General features: G+C 42.5%; 1 protein-coding gene across 2 annotated transcripts in view; it reads right to left on the bottom strand.

Annotated features, from left to right (window-relative positions):
- The window catches only part of tent2 (terminal nucleotidyltransferase 2), a 72,001-nt gene that overhangs the window by 16,617 nt on the left and 37,184 nt on the right, over positions 1–18,200 (bottom strand). For both annotated transcript variants that reach the window (XR_013498214.1, XM_078214979.1), the window contains exons 12-13: positions 8,353–8,444; positions 4,056–4,135 (exon numbers count right to left, since the gene is read on the bottom strand). Coding sequence is in view for 1 of the 2 variants with exons in the window: in XM_078214979.1 (XP_078071105.1) it covers positions 4,056–4,135; positions 8,353–8,444 (172 nt within the window). In the remaining variant the exon portion in view is untranslated. The remainder of the gene's footprint in view (positions 1–4,055; positions 4,136–8,352; positions 8,445–18,200) is intronic.

Genomic DNA, 18,200 nt, shown 5'->3' with positions numbered 1-18,200 from the left:
GTCCTTAGGGATGGGATTTACAACCATTTAGAAAGATGCGGATTAATCCGGGATAGTCAGCACGGATTCGTGAAGGGCAAGTCGTGCCTCACAAATTTGATAGAATTTTTTGAGGAGGTAACTAAGTGTGTTGATGAAGGTAGGTCAATTGATGTCATATACATGGATTTTAGTAAGGCGTTTGATAAGGTCCCCCATGGTCGGCTTATGATGAAAGTGAGGAGGTGTGGGATGGAGGGAAATTTGGCCGATTGGATAGGTAACTGGCTGTCTGATCGAAGACAGGGTGGTGGTGGATGGAAAATTTTCGGATTGGAGGCAGGTTGCTAGCAGAGTGCCACAGGGATCAGTGCTTGGTCCTCTGCTCTTTGTGATTTTTATTAATGACTTAGAGGAGGGGGCTGAAGGGTGGATCAGTAAATTTGCTGATGACACCAAGATTGGTGGAGTAGTGGATGAGGTGGAGGGCTGTTGTAGGCTGCAAAGAGACATAGATAGGATGCAAAGCTGGGCTGAAAAGTGGCAAATGGAGTTTAACCCTGATAAATGTGAGGTGATTCATTTTGGCAGGACTAATTTAAATGTGGATTACAGGGTCAAAGGTAGGGTTCTGAAGACTGTGGAGGAACAGAGAGACCTTGGGGTCCATATCCACAGATCTCTAAAGGTTGCCACTCAAGTGGATAGAGCTGTGAAGAAGGCCTATAGTGTGTTAGCTTTTATTAACAGGGGGTTGGAGTTTAAGAGCCGTGGGGTTATGCTGCAACTGTACAGGACCTTGGTGAGACCACATTTGGAATATTGTGTGCAGTTCTGGTCACCTCACTATTAGAAGGATGTGGAAGTGCTGGAAAGAGTGCAGAGGAGATTTACCAGGATGTTGCCTGGTATGGAGGGGCTTAGTTATGAGGAGAGATTGGGTAAACTGGGGTTGTTCTCCCTGGAAAGACGGAGGATGAGGGGAGACTTAATAGAGGTGTATAAAATTATGAAAGGCATAGATAGGGTGAACGGTGGGAAGCTTTTCCCCAGGTCGATGGTGACGTTCACGAGGGGTCATAGGTTCAAGGTGAAGGGGGGGAGGTTTAACACAGATATCAGAAGGACATATTTTACACAGAGGGTGGTGGGGGCCTGGAATGCGCTGCCAGGCAAGGTGGTGGAGGCGGACACACTGGGAACGTTTAAGACTTATCTAGATAGCCACATGAACGGAGTGGGAATGGAGGGATACAAAAGAATGGTCTAGTTTGGACCAGGGAGCGGCGCGGGCTTGGAGGGCCGAAGGGCCTTGTTCCTGTGCTGTATTGTTCTTTATTCTTTGTCTAAATAAAAAAGGGCAAAACTGTTGCCATCGGCAGAAGGGTCAAGAACCAGAGAACGTGGATTTGGGATTGGCAAAGGAAGGAACAGCAACACAAGGAAAACCATTCTTACGCAGCAAGTGATTAGGATCTGCACCACCATAGAACGTGGTGAAAGCAGATTTAATTGTTTAATCATTGAAAGGAAGTTTAGAAGCATCAGAGGAAAAAATATTTACAGGGCTACAGAAAAAGAGCAGGTGCGTTGGACTAGCTGAGCTGTTCTTGCAGAAAGTAGCATGGACGCAAGTGCTGAATGGCCTCCTTGTTGCAATCATTCTATGAAATAAGTCATATTTTAACATACATGATTAAAATAACAAGTACATTTTGCACATTGAAACTAATCACACAGTTACAAAACACACTCGCACTCATCTGGCTCCTTAAATACCCTCAGAACATTAACAGTAACAACTTAAAATAATCTAATTTTGGGGGAAATGCTCTATTGTCCAGTTTTTTTCATTTAGCTCTTGACGCTTTGTAAAATTACCCATGTAAAACTATGGGCAACAATTTTGCTCTTTCAAACTTGACTTAGTGAGACCATGAGCTTGGGCGCAGGGGTTGGGGGTCAGATAAACAAGGAATGAGTGGAGGTTGAGCAAGACTGCAGAAAGAAATCCTAGTCCTCACAGTGATCATGTTGCAAAGCACCAAACTGCACCAATTTTTCAGTTCAGCTCAAAATTTATTTGGAGTTTTTTTAGACTTATTTTAAAATAAGCACTTTATGGGTTTCTACGTAGCTACTACTTTTGCATTCATTATTACCTGCTTATCTCACACTTGAAATCCTAAATTTTCACCTGCTCTATTTAAAACACATTAAGCAAAAATCATTAGATTGGCATAAAAGTATCAATAGCAGTAAAAAAAAATCAACAGAGCATCTTTCAATTCCCTTCTGCTTATAGCTGTTTAGCAATTTCACAATTTACTGAATGGGACAGTGGCAGTTGATGGCAACTTGAGGGAACTCATGTGCGGCCCAGGAGATGTACCGTGAAGACAGACATTCGAGTGAAATATTTTTTAAGCACACTGCTGAAAGAATGTTATGTTACAAGTTTGTGTCACAAATCCCCGATCTGAGAAAGTGCTTGGGCTTGCCCTCTCGAGCCCCCAACCAGCTCCCTTGACCCCAACTTGAACTGACTAGCCCCCACCACCTGACTCGAATACCCCAACTCATCTGCCCACCGGACACTCAACCCATCTACTACCCCTCCCCCTTACTAAGTTACTATACTCACCACTTCCCTTCTCTCCATAGCTGATTTCAAAGCATCTTTGGTATATTCAAACTCTACCTACCAGAATATGGCAGCTAGTGCGAGAAAGAGGGGTGCAGTTTCTATGTAAATTCTCTATGTTATTGCCTACATGTTTTGCTGCATTGATGCAAAGAATCCTTCATCAGGTGATCGCTCAGGGAAAAAGAAAATCGGTGGAAGGTAAGTGCACTTTTTTTTCTCATCAGGGTCAGAAATAGGGGATTTTCACAGTAACTTCATTGCAGTGTTAATGCAAGCCTATTTATGACACTAATAAATTAATAATAATAATAAATAAGGTTTCAGTTCCTGATGGGAAGATTTGGGCCTTTATTCTAAAATACGCCCTGATTTCCAGATTGCTCAGCTAAGGAAACTTCCTCACCAACCTGGCAATATACCTTCAGGGAAACTTCTTCACCAACCTGGCAATATACCTTCAGGGAAACTTCTTCACCAACCTGGCAATGTACTTTCAGGGAAACTTCTTCACCAACCTGGCAATATACCTTCAGGGAAACTTCTTCACCAACCTGGCAATATACCTTCAGGGAAACTTCCTCACCAACCTGGCAATATACCTTCAGGGAAACTTCCTCACCAACCTGGCAATATACCTTCTGGGTAAGGCACTGAATTTCAGCCCTTCTAAAACTGACTCCAAAATTTTTACCCCTTGATTTTTTTCTTCCACCTTTGATTGTATTGCCCAATTCCAAATCTTCCTGAAGAATCATACTGACTCTAAATGTTAACTCGATTTCTCTCTCCGCAGATGCTGCCAAACCTGCTGAGTTTTTCCGGCATTTTCTGTTGTGGTGCTAATCTTCCTTGTTCTCCAAGGACTGACAAGGTATGTGCCTCCTGGGTTTGTTTCAATTCCTTCAGTCCAGTTTCTGCTCTGTCCAACGCAGAAAACGCTAAGCAAAGTAGTTTGAAACCTTTCTCTACAATAAAAAATCACTACAAAACTGTTCTTGTTCAGGAAGATAATACCCTGAAGATAGTCATGAGTACTCTTTGGGTAAAAGAAGATGGATTTCATGGAAGTGTGTGGATTGGTTCTAATATAGCTGGAAGCAGCCACTGACTTTATTTTATTTACACCTGCTCATTTACTGTGTAATAGGATTTAGTTCATTCAACAGACATCCGGTGGTCATTAAAGGTGCTATATAAATCCAAGTCTTTAATTTCTCCAAAGCTCCTTATCTCTGATTTTTGAATGAAGATCGATTATATCTTGGTGTGCTCTGCACAGAAGAATTTATGCTTTATAATAATTGGTTTCAGAATTCGAATACCGTAAACATATTTCATGAAGACAAATCATCATGTTCGTTTTAACCTTAAAATTAAATTGTTTGAATATAATGTACATTTAAAAAATCTCAATCTTTCTAGATTTTACCTGGACAAACTCCTTTTTGATCATGTCAAACTTGCATTTTTCATGTACAGCTCGTGCTGTGTTTGTTCTGTCAAAAGGTTCTGCAATATCAAAAATATAGACACCGAGTTAACCACAATGCTAATTTTCATTATTTTACAAAAGTACCTTGGCATAGGTAGGCAAAGAACAATGCTCTTACTCCTCTGAAATGCAGACCTTTCTTGGTGCATACTGGATGGCAAATCTTACAAAATCAATTGTATTATTAAACCAAAATATATAACAAATCTGAACTGTTAACAAGTGCAAACACAAGTGCATTTTGCTTGAGCAGTTGTAGCAGAAAAGTTATTCTCAGCACATTCACTCTGATCCACATGCCAATCGCACTCTTCTACTTAGGATTTATCAAAAGATGAGGATGGCAGAAATCAGAAATAAAAACAGAAAATGCGGGAAACACTCAGCAGGACGAACTTTCATCAAACTTTTAATGCCCTTTTCAGACCATGTATGAACAGAGTTCTGATGTGAAGATGCCAGCGTTGGACTGGGGTAAACATGGTAAGGAGTCCAACAGGTTTATTTGGTAGCAAACGCCAAATAAATCTGTTGGACTTTAACCTGGTGTTGTTAGACTCCTTACTGAACAGAGTTCAGCAGACTACATACTTTAGAACATACTGGGAGATTTCAGCAGAAAAATGGCCACAGACCATGAGCCAAGTCCTCAAGTCCTTGGAAAGATAAAACAGAACAGCCAGAGAGGAGTTGAGCTTTGTTGCTATCATGAACTTCGTGCAACCCAAGACCTTCTTTTAGAACAAGTCAATTCAGAAGGTGTTCTGGAGACATCAAGATCCAGCTATTGGCATAGCTGGATCTGATCATAACCTGACATGATTCTCTGAACAACATTCTCACCACACAGCTACCACAGTGCTGACTGATACAGGTCACTCAAATCTTTGTCCATGCTACCCTTGTCAGGATATAGATCATGATGAAAAACATCTACCCAGAATTCCAGCGTAATTTCAGAACTGGAAGATCAACAATCAACATAAATTTCTCAGTCCAACAGTTGCAAGAGAAATGCCATGGACAGAGAAGACCACTACATATCGTTTCATCAATCTCACCAAGATATTTGACCATGTGAGTGGAGGCAAAACACTTAAGCAACTGAAGAAAATTGGCTGCCCATGGAAACTGTTTCCCTTTTCATGGGGTAAGATCAGCTATGATGGGCAACATTGGAACCCTTTAGGGTTTTGTCCTGGCACCAACACTCTTTGGCATAATCTTTCCTTTGCTGCTGTCATATGCCTTCACGTCATCCACAGAGGGTGCCTACTTACCTATCAGAACTGATAGAAGACTGTTCTGTCTTGCCCGCCTGAAATTCAAGACAAAGTGGTGGCAAATCCTCATTAGAGAGTTGCTCCACATCAATGCTGCTGCACTAATACTCCATACCGAGGAACACCTTCAGCGGCAAATGGACAAACTCCCTCTTGTCAGTAAAGATTTTGGTTTGACCATCAACATCAGGAAGACAAATGCTATGGTCCAGGCTTTTACTATACTGCCATTTATCAGCATTGGCAATGTGATACTGAAGGGTGTTGATAGCTTTGCATATCTAGGCTCCACAATCACAAGCAAACTGCCACTTGATGCTAAAATCAACACACGCATCACAAATACTGCAGCCAGAATGTCCAAGCTGAGTAAGAGTTTGTGGAAGAACAACAATCTAAGAACACCAAACTGAGAGTCTACCAAGCCTGCACTCTCAGCACTCTGCGCTGACTTGACCACATTCACTGGATGGATGATAGTCATCTACCCAAAGATTTACTGTAGGGTGAATTGGTCCCGACCTCCTGAGTGTCCACCCTCTGCTGCAAGGACGTTTGTAAGTGAGATGTAAAGATAGGGGATATTGACCCTGAAAACTGGGAGAGCCGTTGACAGCTGGTGGTTGGCTGACTGGAAGGGCATTAAAAGATGCAAACAAAAACAAAAACCCCAGCTGGTTAAGAGGGCCCAGAGAAAAAAGTGAATCGCACACCTTCTCAGTCTATTGTCTTCCTCTGCAGCAAATGCAACAGACACTGGCACACCAGAGTGGGGCACCTGAGCTTAACACATTGACCACCACAGTGCAAACCATCGTCTTATGAAACAAATGGCTGTTATAAAGAGACTTGCATCAAACATTGCAGACCTACATCGGCTCCCAGTCAGGTAAGACTTGGTTCTAAAATTCACACCCTCTTTTTCAAATTCCTTAATGACACTTTAATCTCCTCCAGCTCCACATGCCTCTGAAATACCTGCACTTTTTGAGCATCCCTAATTTTAATTGTGCCTCTATTGGTGTCATTACCTTCAACTGCCTAGGTCTTAATATCTGCATTTCCCTCACTAAAACCTGCTACCTCTCCTCCTTTAAGACAGATCTTAAAACTTATCTATTTAACTAAACCTGCCCAATATTGCCTTTTGTGGCTCGCTGTCAAACTCTCTGAAGCACCTTGGTCTGGCTTATTATAGTAAAGACATTATATAAATAGAAGCTGTTGTTAGGAAAACTTGTCTTTAAGCAAGCTTTTAGTCACCCGTCCTAATAACATATCCCCTTCTGTGACTATTAATTTTTGTCTGATTGCTCTCATGTGAAGTGTCTTGGGACATTTTACTACATTAAAGGTGTTAAATATATTCAAATTGTTATTATGAATTCAGGTCTGGACAGGTATCTACTGGGGTTCAGGTGGTGCCAGTCACTCATTTATGCGCTCTAGTTGCCTGTTTGTTTACAGAAAATAATTCCCACTACTTGCAGCGGAACGCAGGTGTTTAACAAGGAAACTCCATTGGGATTGGGACCTTGTTCCATGACTTGCATGTGTACTCATTTAATCTCTTACTAAATAGGCCTAGTTAACGCTAGGTATGATATCATTTGGTTGAGTTTGTAAGGAGAAAACAAACTATTGCATGACAACTTTAGCGTGGTAGCAGAAATATGTTTTCTATTCTCAAGATGATAACAAATATACGCAGGCTCCTCTAAAAGGGGATTTTTGCTTAAAAAATTCTCTCTGCAAAGGCAATTTCCCCCTTCTGACTTCCTGTTGAAAATCATTTTTAAAAAGCCTAATTTAGAAGACAAGCAGAGACCACAGAAATATGTCAAAACCAAGATATTCTTCCTTCGATCTGTTAAAGATTTAACAATACTTCCTATTCTGGTATCTTGTGTAAACTTTGACACCACTCCTTACGGTTTTTTGATTCGATTTATTATGGCCATGTATTAGTATACAGTGAAAAGTATTGTTTCTTGCGCACTATACAGACAAAGCATACCATTCATAGAGAAGGAAAGGAGAGGGTGTGGATGTAGTATTACAATCATAGCTAGGGTGTAGAGAAATATCAACTTAATATAAGGTAGGTCCATTCAAAAGTCTGATGGCAGCAGGGAAGAAGCTGTTCTTGAGTTGGTTGGTACATGTCCTCAGACTTTTGCATCTTTTTCCCGACCGAAAAAGGTGGAAGAGAGTATGTCCAGGGTGTGTGGGGTCCTTGATTATGCTGGCTGCTTTTCTGAGGCAGCGGGAAGTGTAAACAGAGTCAATGGATGGGAGGCTGGTTTGCGTGATGCATTGGGCTACACAACCCTTTGTAGTTTCTTGCGGTCTTGCACAGAGCTGAAATCATACCAAGCTCTATGAGCTAGTCGAGACAGCATACTTTAGGAACTGAGTGGAGCTGATTGTGATGTGTAGTATGCTCATGCTTTACATGCTGTATCTACAGCAGCAAGAGTACTTGGTGAATATCATCCTGTTTTGAATGGAACTTACTTCATTCATCGCAGATCAGTCACAAGAATGTTAGCAAACTACTCTACCTTCTTTCTTAAAACTTGGCAAAGTTTTTAGTTTAAATCATGTTCAACAAAACAACTATTTCAGTTCAAAATTGTCAAGGCTGGGGAACAAAGGATCAAAATAGGGTAGATGCCTGCACCTAGGTCCAAACATCCACTTCTGTTGGGAAATGACCCAGGTGATCTTATCTTGGAATATCGTTTTTGGGGGTGGGGGGGTGGGGAAGAGGAACATGACTAAGAGATAATCAATTATAAATAACTAACTATAATGCAAAAAGTCACGGTCACTTAAATGGAAGAAGAAAAGGTAAAGCAATTTAAGAAAGATTTTCTGTTTTACAAAGGACAACAGAAACAGTTAGCCAAGCAGAGAAACTACATACGTTAGTCATGCTTATTACATACCTTCAACACAAATATATTTATTTTTCCATTCCATTTCATTGGTTTTGGGAATCACTTTGGCTTCACGAATTGAAATTATTGAATTACTCCAACTGAGGGGTGAAGGTGAGAACAAACATGTATTAATATCTATGATTATAATTTGAACCACTCTGGAGCCAAATGTGCAAAGGATCTGCAAGCATGTAGTGATACATCACAAATTTCACTTTTAAAGTCTGAAATCTTTGTCCCATTGCAATTCATGCGCAAGTACTAAATGACAGATTAAACTCCAGGTTGTGCTGCAAGTCATCCCTTCAGTGCTGCTTTAAAATAACAGCTCAGCTGGACAATAACCCAGGTGAATGACAATTAAAAAACAGCCAAAGCAATGGTTTTGCCACTGGCACGTATCACAGAAATAAAACAGAGCAGAATAATCTTTTTAGTTTGGAATCTCTTCTGGAACTTGTACGTTTGTTAACTTCCAAGTATGATTTTTCTTGGATGCTTTTGACTCTTGAAGGTGCACACTTATTTTTACAAGGCGTCATACAACCCTCCTTGTGAAAATCTATTTCATATTGTTTCATGGAACATGTTGCTGGCTAGAGAGGGTGGTGGTGAACTGCCTTCTTGAACCAATGTAGTCCAAATGATGTAGGTACACCCATACTGGTGTTAGGAAAGGAGTTCCAGGATTTTGCCTCAGTAACAATGACGGAACGGGGATACACTTCCAAGTCAGGATAGTCCAAGGCTTGGAAGGGAACTTCCAGGTAGTGGCATCCTATGCATCTGCTATCGTTGTTTTTGGGTGGTAGAAGCTGTGGGTTTGGAAGGTGCTATCGAAGGAAGCTTGATGAGTTGCTGCAGTACATCGTGCACATGCACTGCAGCCTATTGTTGTGGCTGCATGTTAGTGGCAGTTGATGTGGTGCCAACCAAGGGGACTCCCGATCCTGGATGGTGCCAAACGTCTTCAATGTTATTGGAGCTGCACTCATCCAGTGTATTCCATCACTCTCCTGACTTGTGCCTTGTAGATGGTTGACAGGCTTTGGGGAGTCAGGAAATAGATTACTTGCCACAGAATTGTAGCCTCTGAAATGCTCTTGTAGCTACAGTATTTATGTGGCTGGTCCAGTTCATTTTCTGGTCAACGGTAACCCCAGGGGGAAACCAGTGATAGTAATGTAATTCAATGTCAGGTCAAGGGGAGATGGTTAGATTCTCTCCTGTTGGAGACAGTCATTGTTTGACAGTTGTGTAGTGCAAAGGTCAATTATTAGCCCCAAGTCTGATTGTTGTCAAGGTCTGGCTACATATGGACATGGACTGCTTCAGTGTTGGAGAAGTCGCAAACGGTACTGAACATTGTGCAATCATCAATAAATATCATAACTTCTGAACTTGAGATAGAGCGTAGGTCAATGATGAAGCAACTGAAGATGTTTAGACTGAGGCCACTATCCTGAGGAACTCCTGCATGATGTCCTGGGACTGAGATGACTGACCTTCAACAACCACAACCATCTTCCTTTGTATTAGGCATGACTCCAATCAATGGAGAGATATCCCCCAATTCGCACTGATGTGAGTTTTCCTAGGGTTCCTTTATGACACATCCTGCCAAATGCTGTCTCGATGTCAAGGGCAGTCACTCTCACCTCACCAGTTCATATCTTTTGTCTATATGTGGACCAAAGGCATAATGAGTTGAGTAGCCCCGGTGGAATGCAAACTGAGTATCAGTGAGCAGGTTATAGTTCAAATAAGCCTCAGTTAATCGCACTGTCAATGACACCTTCCATTACTTTGATGATGGAGACTACAATGATGGGGCAGTAATTGGCCAGGTTTGATTCATCCTGCTTTTTGTGGATAGGACGCACTGGGCAATTTTCAATATTGTCCCGTAGATTCCAGTGTTTTAGTTATACTGGAACAACTTGGCTGTGGCATGGCTAGTTCTGGAGCACAAGTCTTCAGTACTACTGGTGGAATGTTCTCAGGGCCCATAGCCTTTACACTATCCAGTGTCTTCAGCTGTTTTTGGTATTGTTCAGCTTTATTTCTAGAACCATAGAATCCCTACAGTGCAGAAGGCGGCCATTTGGCCAATTGAGTCTGCACTGACTCTCTGAAAGAGCATCATACCCAGGCTGACCCAACAATCCCATCCCCTTAACCCAAAACACTATCCAGTGTCTTCAGCTGTTTTTGGTATTGTTCAGCTTTATTTCTAGAACCATAGAATCCCTACAGTGCAGAAGGCGGCCATTTGGCCAATTGAGTCTGCACTGACTCTCTGAAAGAGCATCATACCCAGGCTGACCCAACAATCCCATCCCCTTAACCCAAAACACTATCCAGTGTCTTCAGCTGTTTTTGGTATTGTTCAGCTTTATTTCTAGAACCATAGAATCCCTACAGTGCAGAAGGCGGCCATTTGGCCAATTGAGTCTGCACTGACTCTCTGAAAGAGCATCATACCCAGGCTGACCCAACAATCCCATCCCCTTAACCCAAAACATTCACCATGGCTAATCCACCTAACCTACACATTTCTGGACACTAAGGGGCAATTTAGCACAGCCAGTCCACCTAGCCTGCACATCTTTGAAGTTTGGGAGGAAACTGGAGCATCCGAGGAAATCAACTCAGAAACTGGCAGAACATGCAAAATCCACAGAGTGTCACCCAAGGCCCGAATTGAACCTAGGTTCCTGGCACCGCCGCGAGGCAGCAGTGCTAACCACCATGCAACCGTCCCGCCCCCTAGTCATAATGATGGGTATTTACACCAGATCATTAAGGTACTGCAGGCCAGAACTGAGCAGGGTAGACAAATACTCTCTTTTTCACAACCTGTATGGCTCAGAACTGGAAAAAGGTTCAACAATTTTAATCGTCCTCAGTGGCTATAGCTCTTTAGTGCAAAACGGTGCCAAATCCCAGCATCGCCTTTTTTTTTGGAACGTAACACGATCAATATATGCAATAAAAATTCACGTGCAACAATTGAAGTAGAAATTATGGTTACAGACTCAAAATGTACATTGTGCACTCAGTCCATAAAAATCACAAATCCCCATTGGCAGTCAGTACATGTGTAACACAGGCTGTAACTTATACCAGTGACGTATTTCTCCCTCCTGCAAGCATTCATACACTGTCCCTGTAAAAACAGCTGAACATTAAAAGCTGCACTTTTGGCTCCAACATCCATCTGTTTCAGAGGCCTCTATGTCTAAATCCCACCTGCTGCCTTCATTCATTTTTGTGAAATCAGAACCGAGAGAATTGACAGAGCAAAATGTACCCACCAAGGATATTCAGTTTTCATTTAGCCGAAGACTGTAAATCGGCTGCGCATGCTGCTTTACAATAAAATTCAAATACTGCTTCTTGGAAATTTGGAAGACAAAAAAAATTACTTGATCACAGCCATTATTATTTTAGTTTGGGGGTTGAATTCCACTATTTTTATCTGAATTCTTACTCTGTTTAACTTAGAAGTTGCAGCAGACTTTGAATGGTTTGACAAGTTGGGTTTCACTGATATTTATTAAGTTACAGTTAATTATTTCCTGAAAATCATTATAGGACTGCAAAGAAGCTGCTAGTTTAATGCAAGATAATCTTTAGCGTTGTCAAAATTTAGCTTTAGACTATATCATAAAACAGTATAATTCCACCTTCGCAACATTGACTGCCATCATTCTTTTACCATTATACATGCCCTTGTCACCTTCAGCCTTGTCTACAATTTGCTGGGCCCCCAACTTTTATGCTCCAAAACTCTGCTGCACTGATCTTGCCCCACCCACAGTAACTCCATCTGGCACACCACCCTTGACCTACAATAGATGCCTGTCTTCCAAATTCTCAAATTTAAAATGCGCAGTCATCTTTAATTTCTTCCAAGACCATTCCCCCACTACCATATATCCACAACCTCCTAGTACTCTAAATTCTTTGCAAACATTCCATTCCTTAGCCCCCAGTCTTTGGCGCACCACCATACCTCTGCCCCCTTACCCTGCCTCCATCAACAAATAAGTGCCACTGTGGAATTTGCTCCCTATAACTACATACATCGGGTATGTTGTAATTCCTCGGGGCCAAAGCTCTATTATTACTAGGGAAATTTCAGAGCAACACTAAAGCAGTTGTGTTCGCAGTTAAGTTCCTTATGTCAAGGGAAGGTCAAAATAAGCTAGCAATGCAAAGAGATGTTGAGGAGCAAGGCATTTAGGCACCCACGAATGCAAATCATGAAAAGCTAGTGCACAAATACAAAGAACTGATCAAAATGCTAATTGACCTTGGAGATTATATCATGGAGATTGGAATTCAAAAAGGTGAAGTGATAAATCAGCCATACAGAACCTTGGTCAGTCACTATCTAATACAGTGTTTACGAGCATCAGACCCCAGAAAAAGTGTATTGTCTTGAAGATCGTACAAACCAGATTCATCTCAATGATATTGTTCATTAAAAGGTTAAATTATGAGAACAGACTGTATTCTATTCAGTTTAGAAATTTGAGGGGTAATTTACGAGGTGTTTAAAACAATGGAGGGGTTTGATAAGCTTGAAAACCATTTTCTCTCCTGGAAGAATCCAGATCAAGGGAGCATAATCTTAAAGTTAGACCCAAGAATGAAATCAAGGAACATTCTGCCGCATAATGGATAGAGGAAATCTGAATACTCTCTTCCTTAAAAGGCCGTGGATGTTCAGCCAATTTAAAATGTCAGGACTGATTGCTTGATTTTTGATATAGAACTGCATTAAATAATATGGTACAAGATGGGTAAGTGGATTGTCCAATGTACAACAAACTACAGAACAAGCTCCAGGAGCTGCATTTTCCAATGTAAGCTCAAGACTAGAATATGATTGTGGCATTTTCCATTGAAACTTGCAGCAAGCCATTTACAATACAATGTTGCTTCCACTTGCGTGCAGTAATATAAATACAAGTAAAATTTCATCTTCTTGAAATTACTGACTCCATTACAGCAACATTCATGGGTTTATTTGATCCAAATTTCAGCAATCTCCATGATAAAGGGACTGGTGCAGGGGGCAGGGATTCAGGTTCCTGGACCATTGGGACCTCTTTAGGGGCAGGGGTGATCTGTATACAAAAAATGGGTGGAACTTGAATCACACGGGGACCAATATCCTGGCCGGTAGGTTGGCTAAGGCTACTGGGGAGAATTTAAACTAGATAGGTTGGGGGGAGGGGAGCTAGAAGAGTTGACCAGGATCAAGGAACTAATTGATGGGGGGGAGGATGCAGGGGTAAGGGGAATTACAAAATTAATGGTAGAGGAGAGGGTGCAAGTGAATGAAGGCGGTAATTTAGATAAGGGAGTAGAGGGAGAGGGTGTTCGCGACTCATCAAAGCGGGTCCAGATAAAAGCTGGAATAAGGACACTTTGCCTGAATGCACGAAGCATTCGGAACAAGGTAAATGAGTTGATGGTGCAAATCAGCACAAGTGGGTACGATCTAGTGGCCATTACAGAAACGTGGCTGAAAGGTGACCAGGACTGGGAGATGAATATCCAGGGGTATCAGGCGTTTAGGAAGAATAGACAGGAAGGAAAAGGTGGTGGGGTCGCGCTATTAATAAGAGATAATATCAGGGTAGTACTGAGGGATGACATAGGCTCTGAGGAACAAAACGTGGAATCGTTATGGGTAGAGATGAGGAATAGTAGAGGGAGAAAGACGCTAGTAGGTGTGGTATATAGGCCCCCAAATAATAATGTTGAGGTAGGGAGGGCTATAAACAAGCAGATAAGGGATGCGTGTAAAAACGGAACGGCAATAATCATGGGGGACTTCAACATGCACATTGACTGGCAGACTCAAGTCGGTAAGGGTGGAATGGAGGAAGAGTTCTTAGAATGCTGTCGGGATAGTTTCCTTGAACAGCATGTTACGGAACCGACGAGGGAACGAGCTATTTTGGATCTGGTATTGTGTAACGAGGTAGGTAGAATTAAGGATCTTATTGTGAAGGACCCTCTTGGGTCTAGTGACCACAATATGGTCGAATTTCTGATTCAGATGGAAGAGGAGAAAGTTTGGTCCCAAACCAGTGTCCTCTGTTTGAACAGAGGGAAATATGATAGGATGAGGGATGAATTGGCTAAGGTAGACTGGGAGAGCAGGCTGGCAGGTAGGATAGCTGAGGAACAGTGGAGGATTTTTAAGGAGATCCTTTTCAGTTCTCAGCAAAAATATATTCCAGCAAAAAAAAAAGGATTGTAAGAAAAGGGAGAACCAGCCGTGGATAACGAAGGAAATAAAGGAGAGTATTAAAATAAAAACAGCTGCGTACAGAGTGGCCAAAAATAGTGGAGAAACAAGTGATTGGGAAAAATTTAAGAAACAACAAAGAGAGACTAAGAAAGCGATAAAGAAAGGAAGGATAGACTATGAAGCTAAGCTAGCAATTAATATAAAAAATGATAGTAAAAGTTTTTATAAATATATAAAAAGGAATAGAGTGGCTAGAGTGAATGTTGGACCCTTGGAGGACGAGAGGGGGGAGTTAATAGTGGGAAATGAGGATATGGCTGAGTCTTTAAATAAGTTTTTTGTGTCGGTCTTCACGGTGGAGGACACAAATAGTTTGCCAAATATTAACGATAGAGGGTTGGCAGCAGGAGAAATACTTAATACAATTAATGTTACCAGAGAGGCAGTGCTGGATAGACTAATGGGACTGAAGGTGGACAAGTCCCCGGGTCCGGATGGAATGCATCCCAGGGTATTGAAAGAAATGTCAGAGGTAATAGTGGATGCGTTAGTGATTATTTATCAAAACTCGTTGCATTCTGGGGTAGTGCCGGTTGATTGGAAAACGGCTAATGTTACGCCGCTGTTTAAAAAAGGAAGGAGACAAAAGGCGGGTAACTATAGGCCGGTCAGCTTAACGTCTGTAGTAGGGAAAATGCTGGAATCCATTATTAAAGAGGAGATAGCAGGGCATCTGGATAGAAATGGTTCGATCAATCAGACGCAGCATGGATTCATGAGGGGAAAGTCGTGCTTGACGAACATGTTGGATTTTTATGAAGATGTGACTAGGGCGGTTGATGGAGGAGAACCGGTGGATGCGGTGTTTTTGGATTTCCAAAAGGCGTTTGATAAGGTAATAGAACATAGAACATAGAACATTACAGCGCAGAACAGGCCCTTCGGCCCACGATGTTGCACCGACCAGTTAAAAAAAAAACTGTGACCCTCCAACCTAAACCAATTTCTTTTCGTCCATGAACCTATCTACGGATCTCTTAAACGCCCCCAAACTAGGCGCATTTACTACTGATGCTGGCAGGGCATTCCAATCCCTCACCACCCTCTGGGTAAAGAACCTACCCCTGACATCGGTTCTATAACTACCCCCCCTCAATTTAAAGCCATGCCCCCTCGTGCTGGATTTCTCCATCAGAGGAAAAAGGCTATCACTATCCACCCTATCTAAACCTCTAATCATCTTATATGTTTCAATAAGATCCCCTCTTAGCCGCCGCCTTTCCAGCGAAAACAATCCCAAATCCCTCAGCCTCTCCTCATAGGATCTCCCCTCCATACCAGGCAACATCCTGGTAAACCTCCTCTGCACCCTCTCCAAAGCCTCCACATCCTTCCTGTAATGTGGGGACCAGAACTGCACACAGTACTCCAAGTGCGGCCGCACCAGAGTTGTGTACAGTTGCAACATAACGCTACGACTCCTAAATTCAATCCCCCTACCAATAAACGCCAAGACACCATATGCCTTCTTAACAACCTTATCTACTTGATTCCCAACTTTCAGGGATCTATGCACACATACACCTAGATCCCTCTGCTCCTCCACACTATTCAAAGTCCTCCCGTTAGCCCTATACTCAACACATCTGTTATTCCTACCAAAGTGAATTACCTCACACTTCTCCGCATTAAACTCCATCCGCCACCTCTCGGCCCAACTTTGCAACCTGTCTAAGTCTTCCTGCAAACTACGACACCCTTCCTCACTGTCTACCACACCACCGACTTTGGTGTCATCAGCAAATTTGCTAATCCACCCAACTATACCCTCATCCAGATCATTAATAAATATTACAAACAGCAGTGGCCCCAAAACAGATCCCTGAGGTACACCACTTGTAACCGCACTCCATGATGAATATTTACTATCAACCACCACCCTCTGTTTCCTATCCGCTAGCCAATTCCTGATCCAATTTCCTAGATCACCCCCAATCCCATACATCTGCATTTTCTGCAGAAGCCTACCATGGTGAACCATAAAAGGCTGCTGAAGAAGATTAGGGCACACGGAGTTGGGGGTAGTGTGTTAAAGTGGATTGGGGACTGGCTATCCGACAGGAAGCAAAGAGTCGGAATAAATGGGTGTTTTTCCGGTTGGAGGAAGGTAACTAGTGGCGTGCCGCAGGGATCGGTACTCAGGCCGCAACTGTTTACCATTTATATAGATGATCTGGAGGAGGGGACGGAGTGTAGGGTAACGAAGTTTGCAGACGACACAAAGATAAGTGGAAAAGTGAATCGTGTGGAGGACGGAGAAGATCTGCAGAGAGATTTGGACAGGCTGAGTGAGTGGGCGAGGATATGGCAAATGGAGTATAACGTTGAGAAATGCGAGGTTATACACTTTGGAGAAATAATAACAAATGGGATTACTATCTCAATGGAAACAAATTAAAACATGCTACCGTGCAAAGGGACCTGGGGGTCCTTGTGCATGAGACCCAAAAGCCCAGTCTGCAGGTACAACAGGTGATCAAGAAGGCAAATGGGATGTTGGCCTATATTGCGAAGGGGATAGAATATAAAAGCAGGGATGTCTTGATGCACCTGTACAGGGCATTGGTGAGGCCGCAGCTGGAATACTGTGTGCAGTATTGGTCCCCTTATATGAGGAAGGATATATTGGCATTGGAGGGAGTGCAGAGAAGGTTCACCAGGTTGATACCAGAGATGAGGGGTTTGGATTATGAGGAGAGGCTGAGGAGATTGGGTTTGTACTCGTTGGAGTTTAGAAGGATGAGGGGGGACCTTATGGAGACTTATAAGATAATGCGGGGGCTGGATAGGGTGGAGGCGGAGAGATTCTTTCCACTTAGTAAGGAAGTTAAAACTAGAGGACACAGCCTCAAAATAAAGGGGGGTCGGTTTAAGACAGAGTTGAGGAGGAACGTCTTCTCCCAGAGGGTGGTGAATCTCTGGAATTCTCTGCCCACTGAGGTGGTGGAGGCTACCTCGCTGAATATGTTTAAAGCGCGGATGGATGGATCCCTGATCGGTAAGGGAATTAAGGGTTACGGGGATCAGGCGGGTAAGTGGTACTGATCCACGTCAGATCAGCCATGATCTTATTGAATGGCGGGGCAGGCTCGAGGGGCTAGATGGCCTACTCCTGCTCCTATTTCTTATGTTCTTATGTTCTTATAAAGAAACAAGAACTGAGGTTATCATTATTCAGCAAGTTAAATTTGATTATCTTTTGTGTATGCTAACTTTGGAAATGGCTGACAGAAGCCATCTTACAAGCTGACAAATAAACATAAACATTTAAGAAGTAGGCCATTCGGCCTTTCAAGCCTATTCCACCATTCATCTGAACATATGAATTAGGAAGAGTAGGCCACTCGGCTCCTCAAGCCTGCTCTGTCATTCAATGAGATCATAGCTTATCTGATTGCAACCTCAACTCCATATTCCCACCTACTCTCGATAACCTTTCAACCCCTTGCTCACCAAGAATTCATGTAGCTCTGCCTTACAAACATTCAAAGACTCTCTTCCTCAAAAGGCAGTGGAAGCA

This window comes from Mustelus asterias, chromosome 6 (assembly GCF_964213995.1).
Source record: "Mustelus asterias chromosome 6, sMusAst1.hap1.1, whole genome shotgun sequence".
NCBI classification, from domain to species: domain Eukaryota; kingdom Metazoa; phylum Chordata; class Chondrichthyes; order Carcharhiniformes; family Triakidae; genus Mustelus; species Mustelus asterias.
Note: the sequence above shows the minus strand (reverse complement) of the source record. Positions and strands in the feature narration are given on the sequence as shown.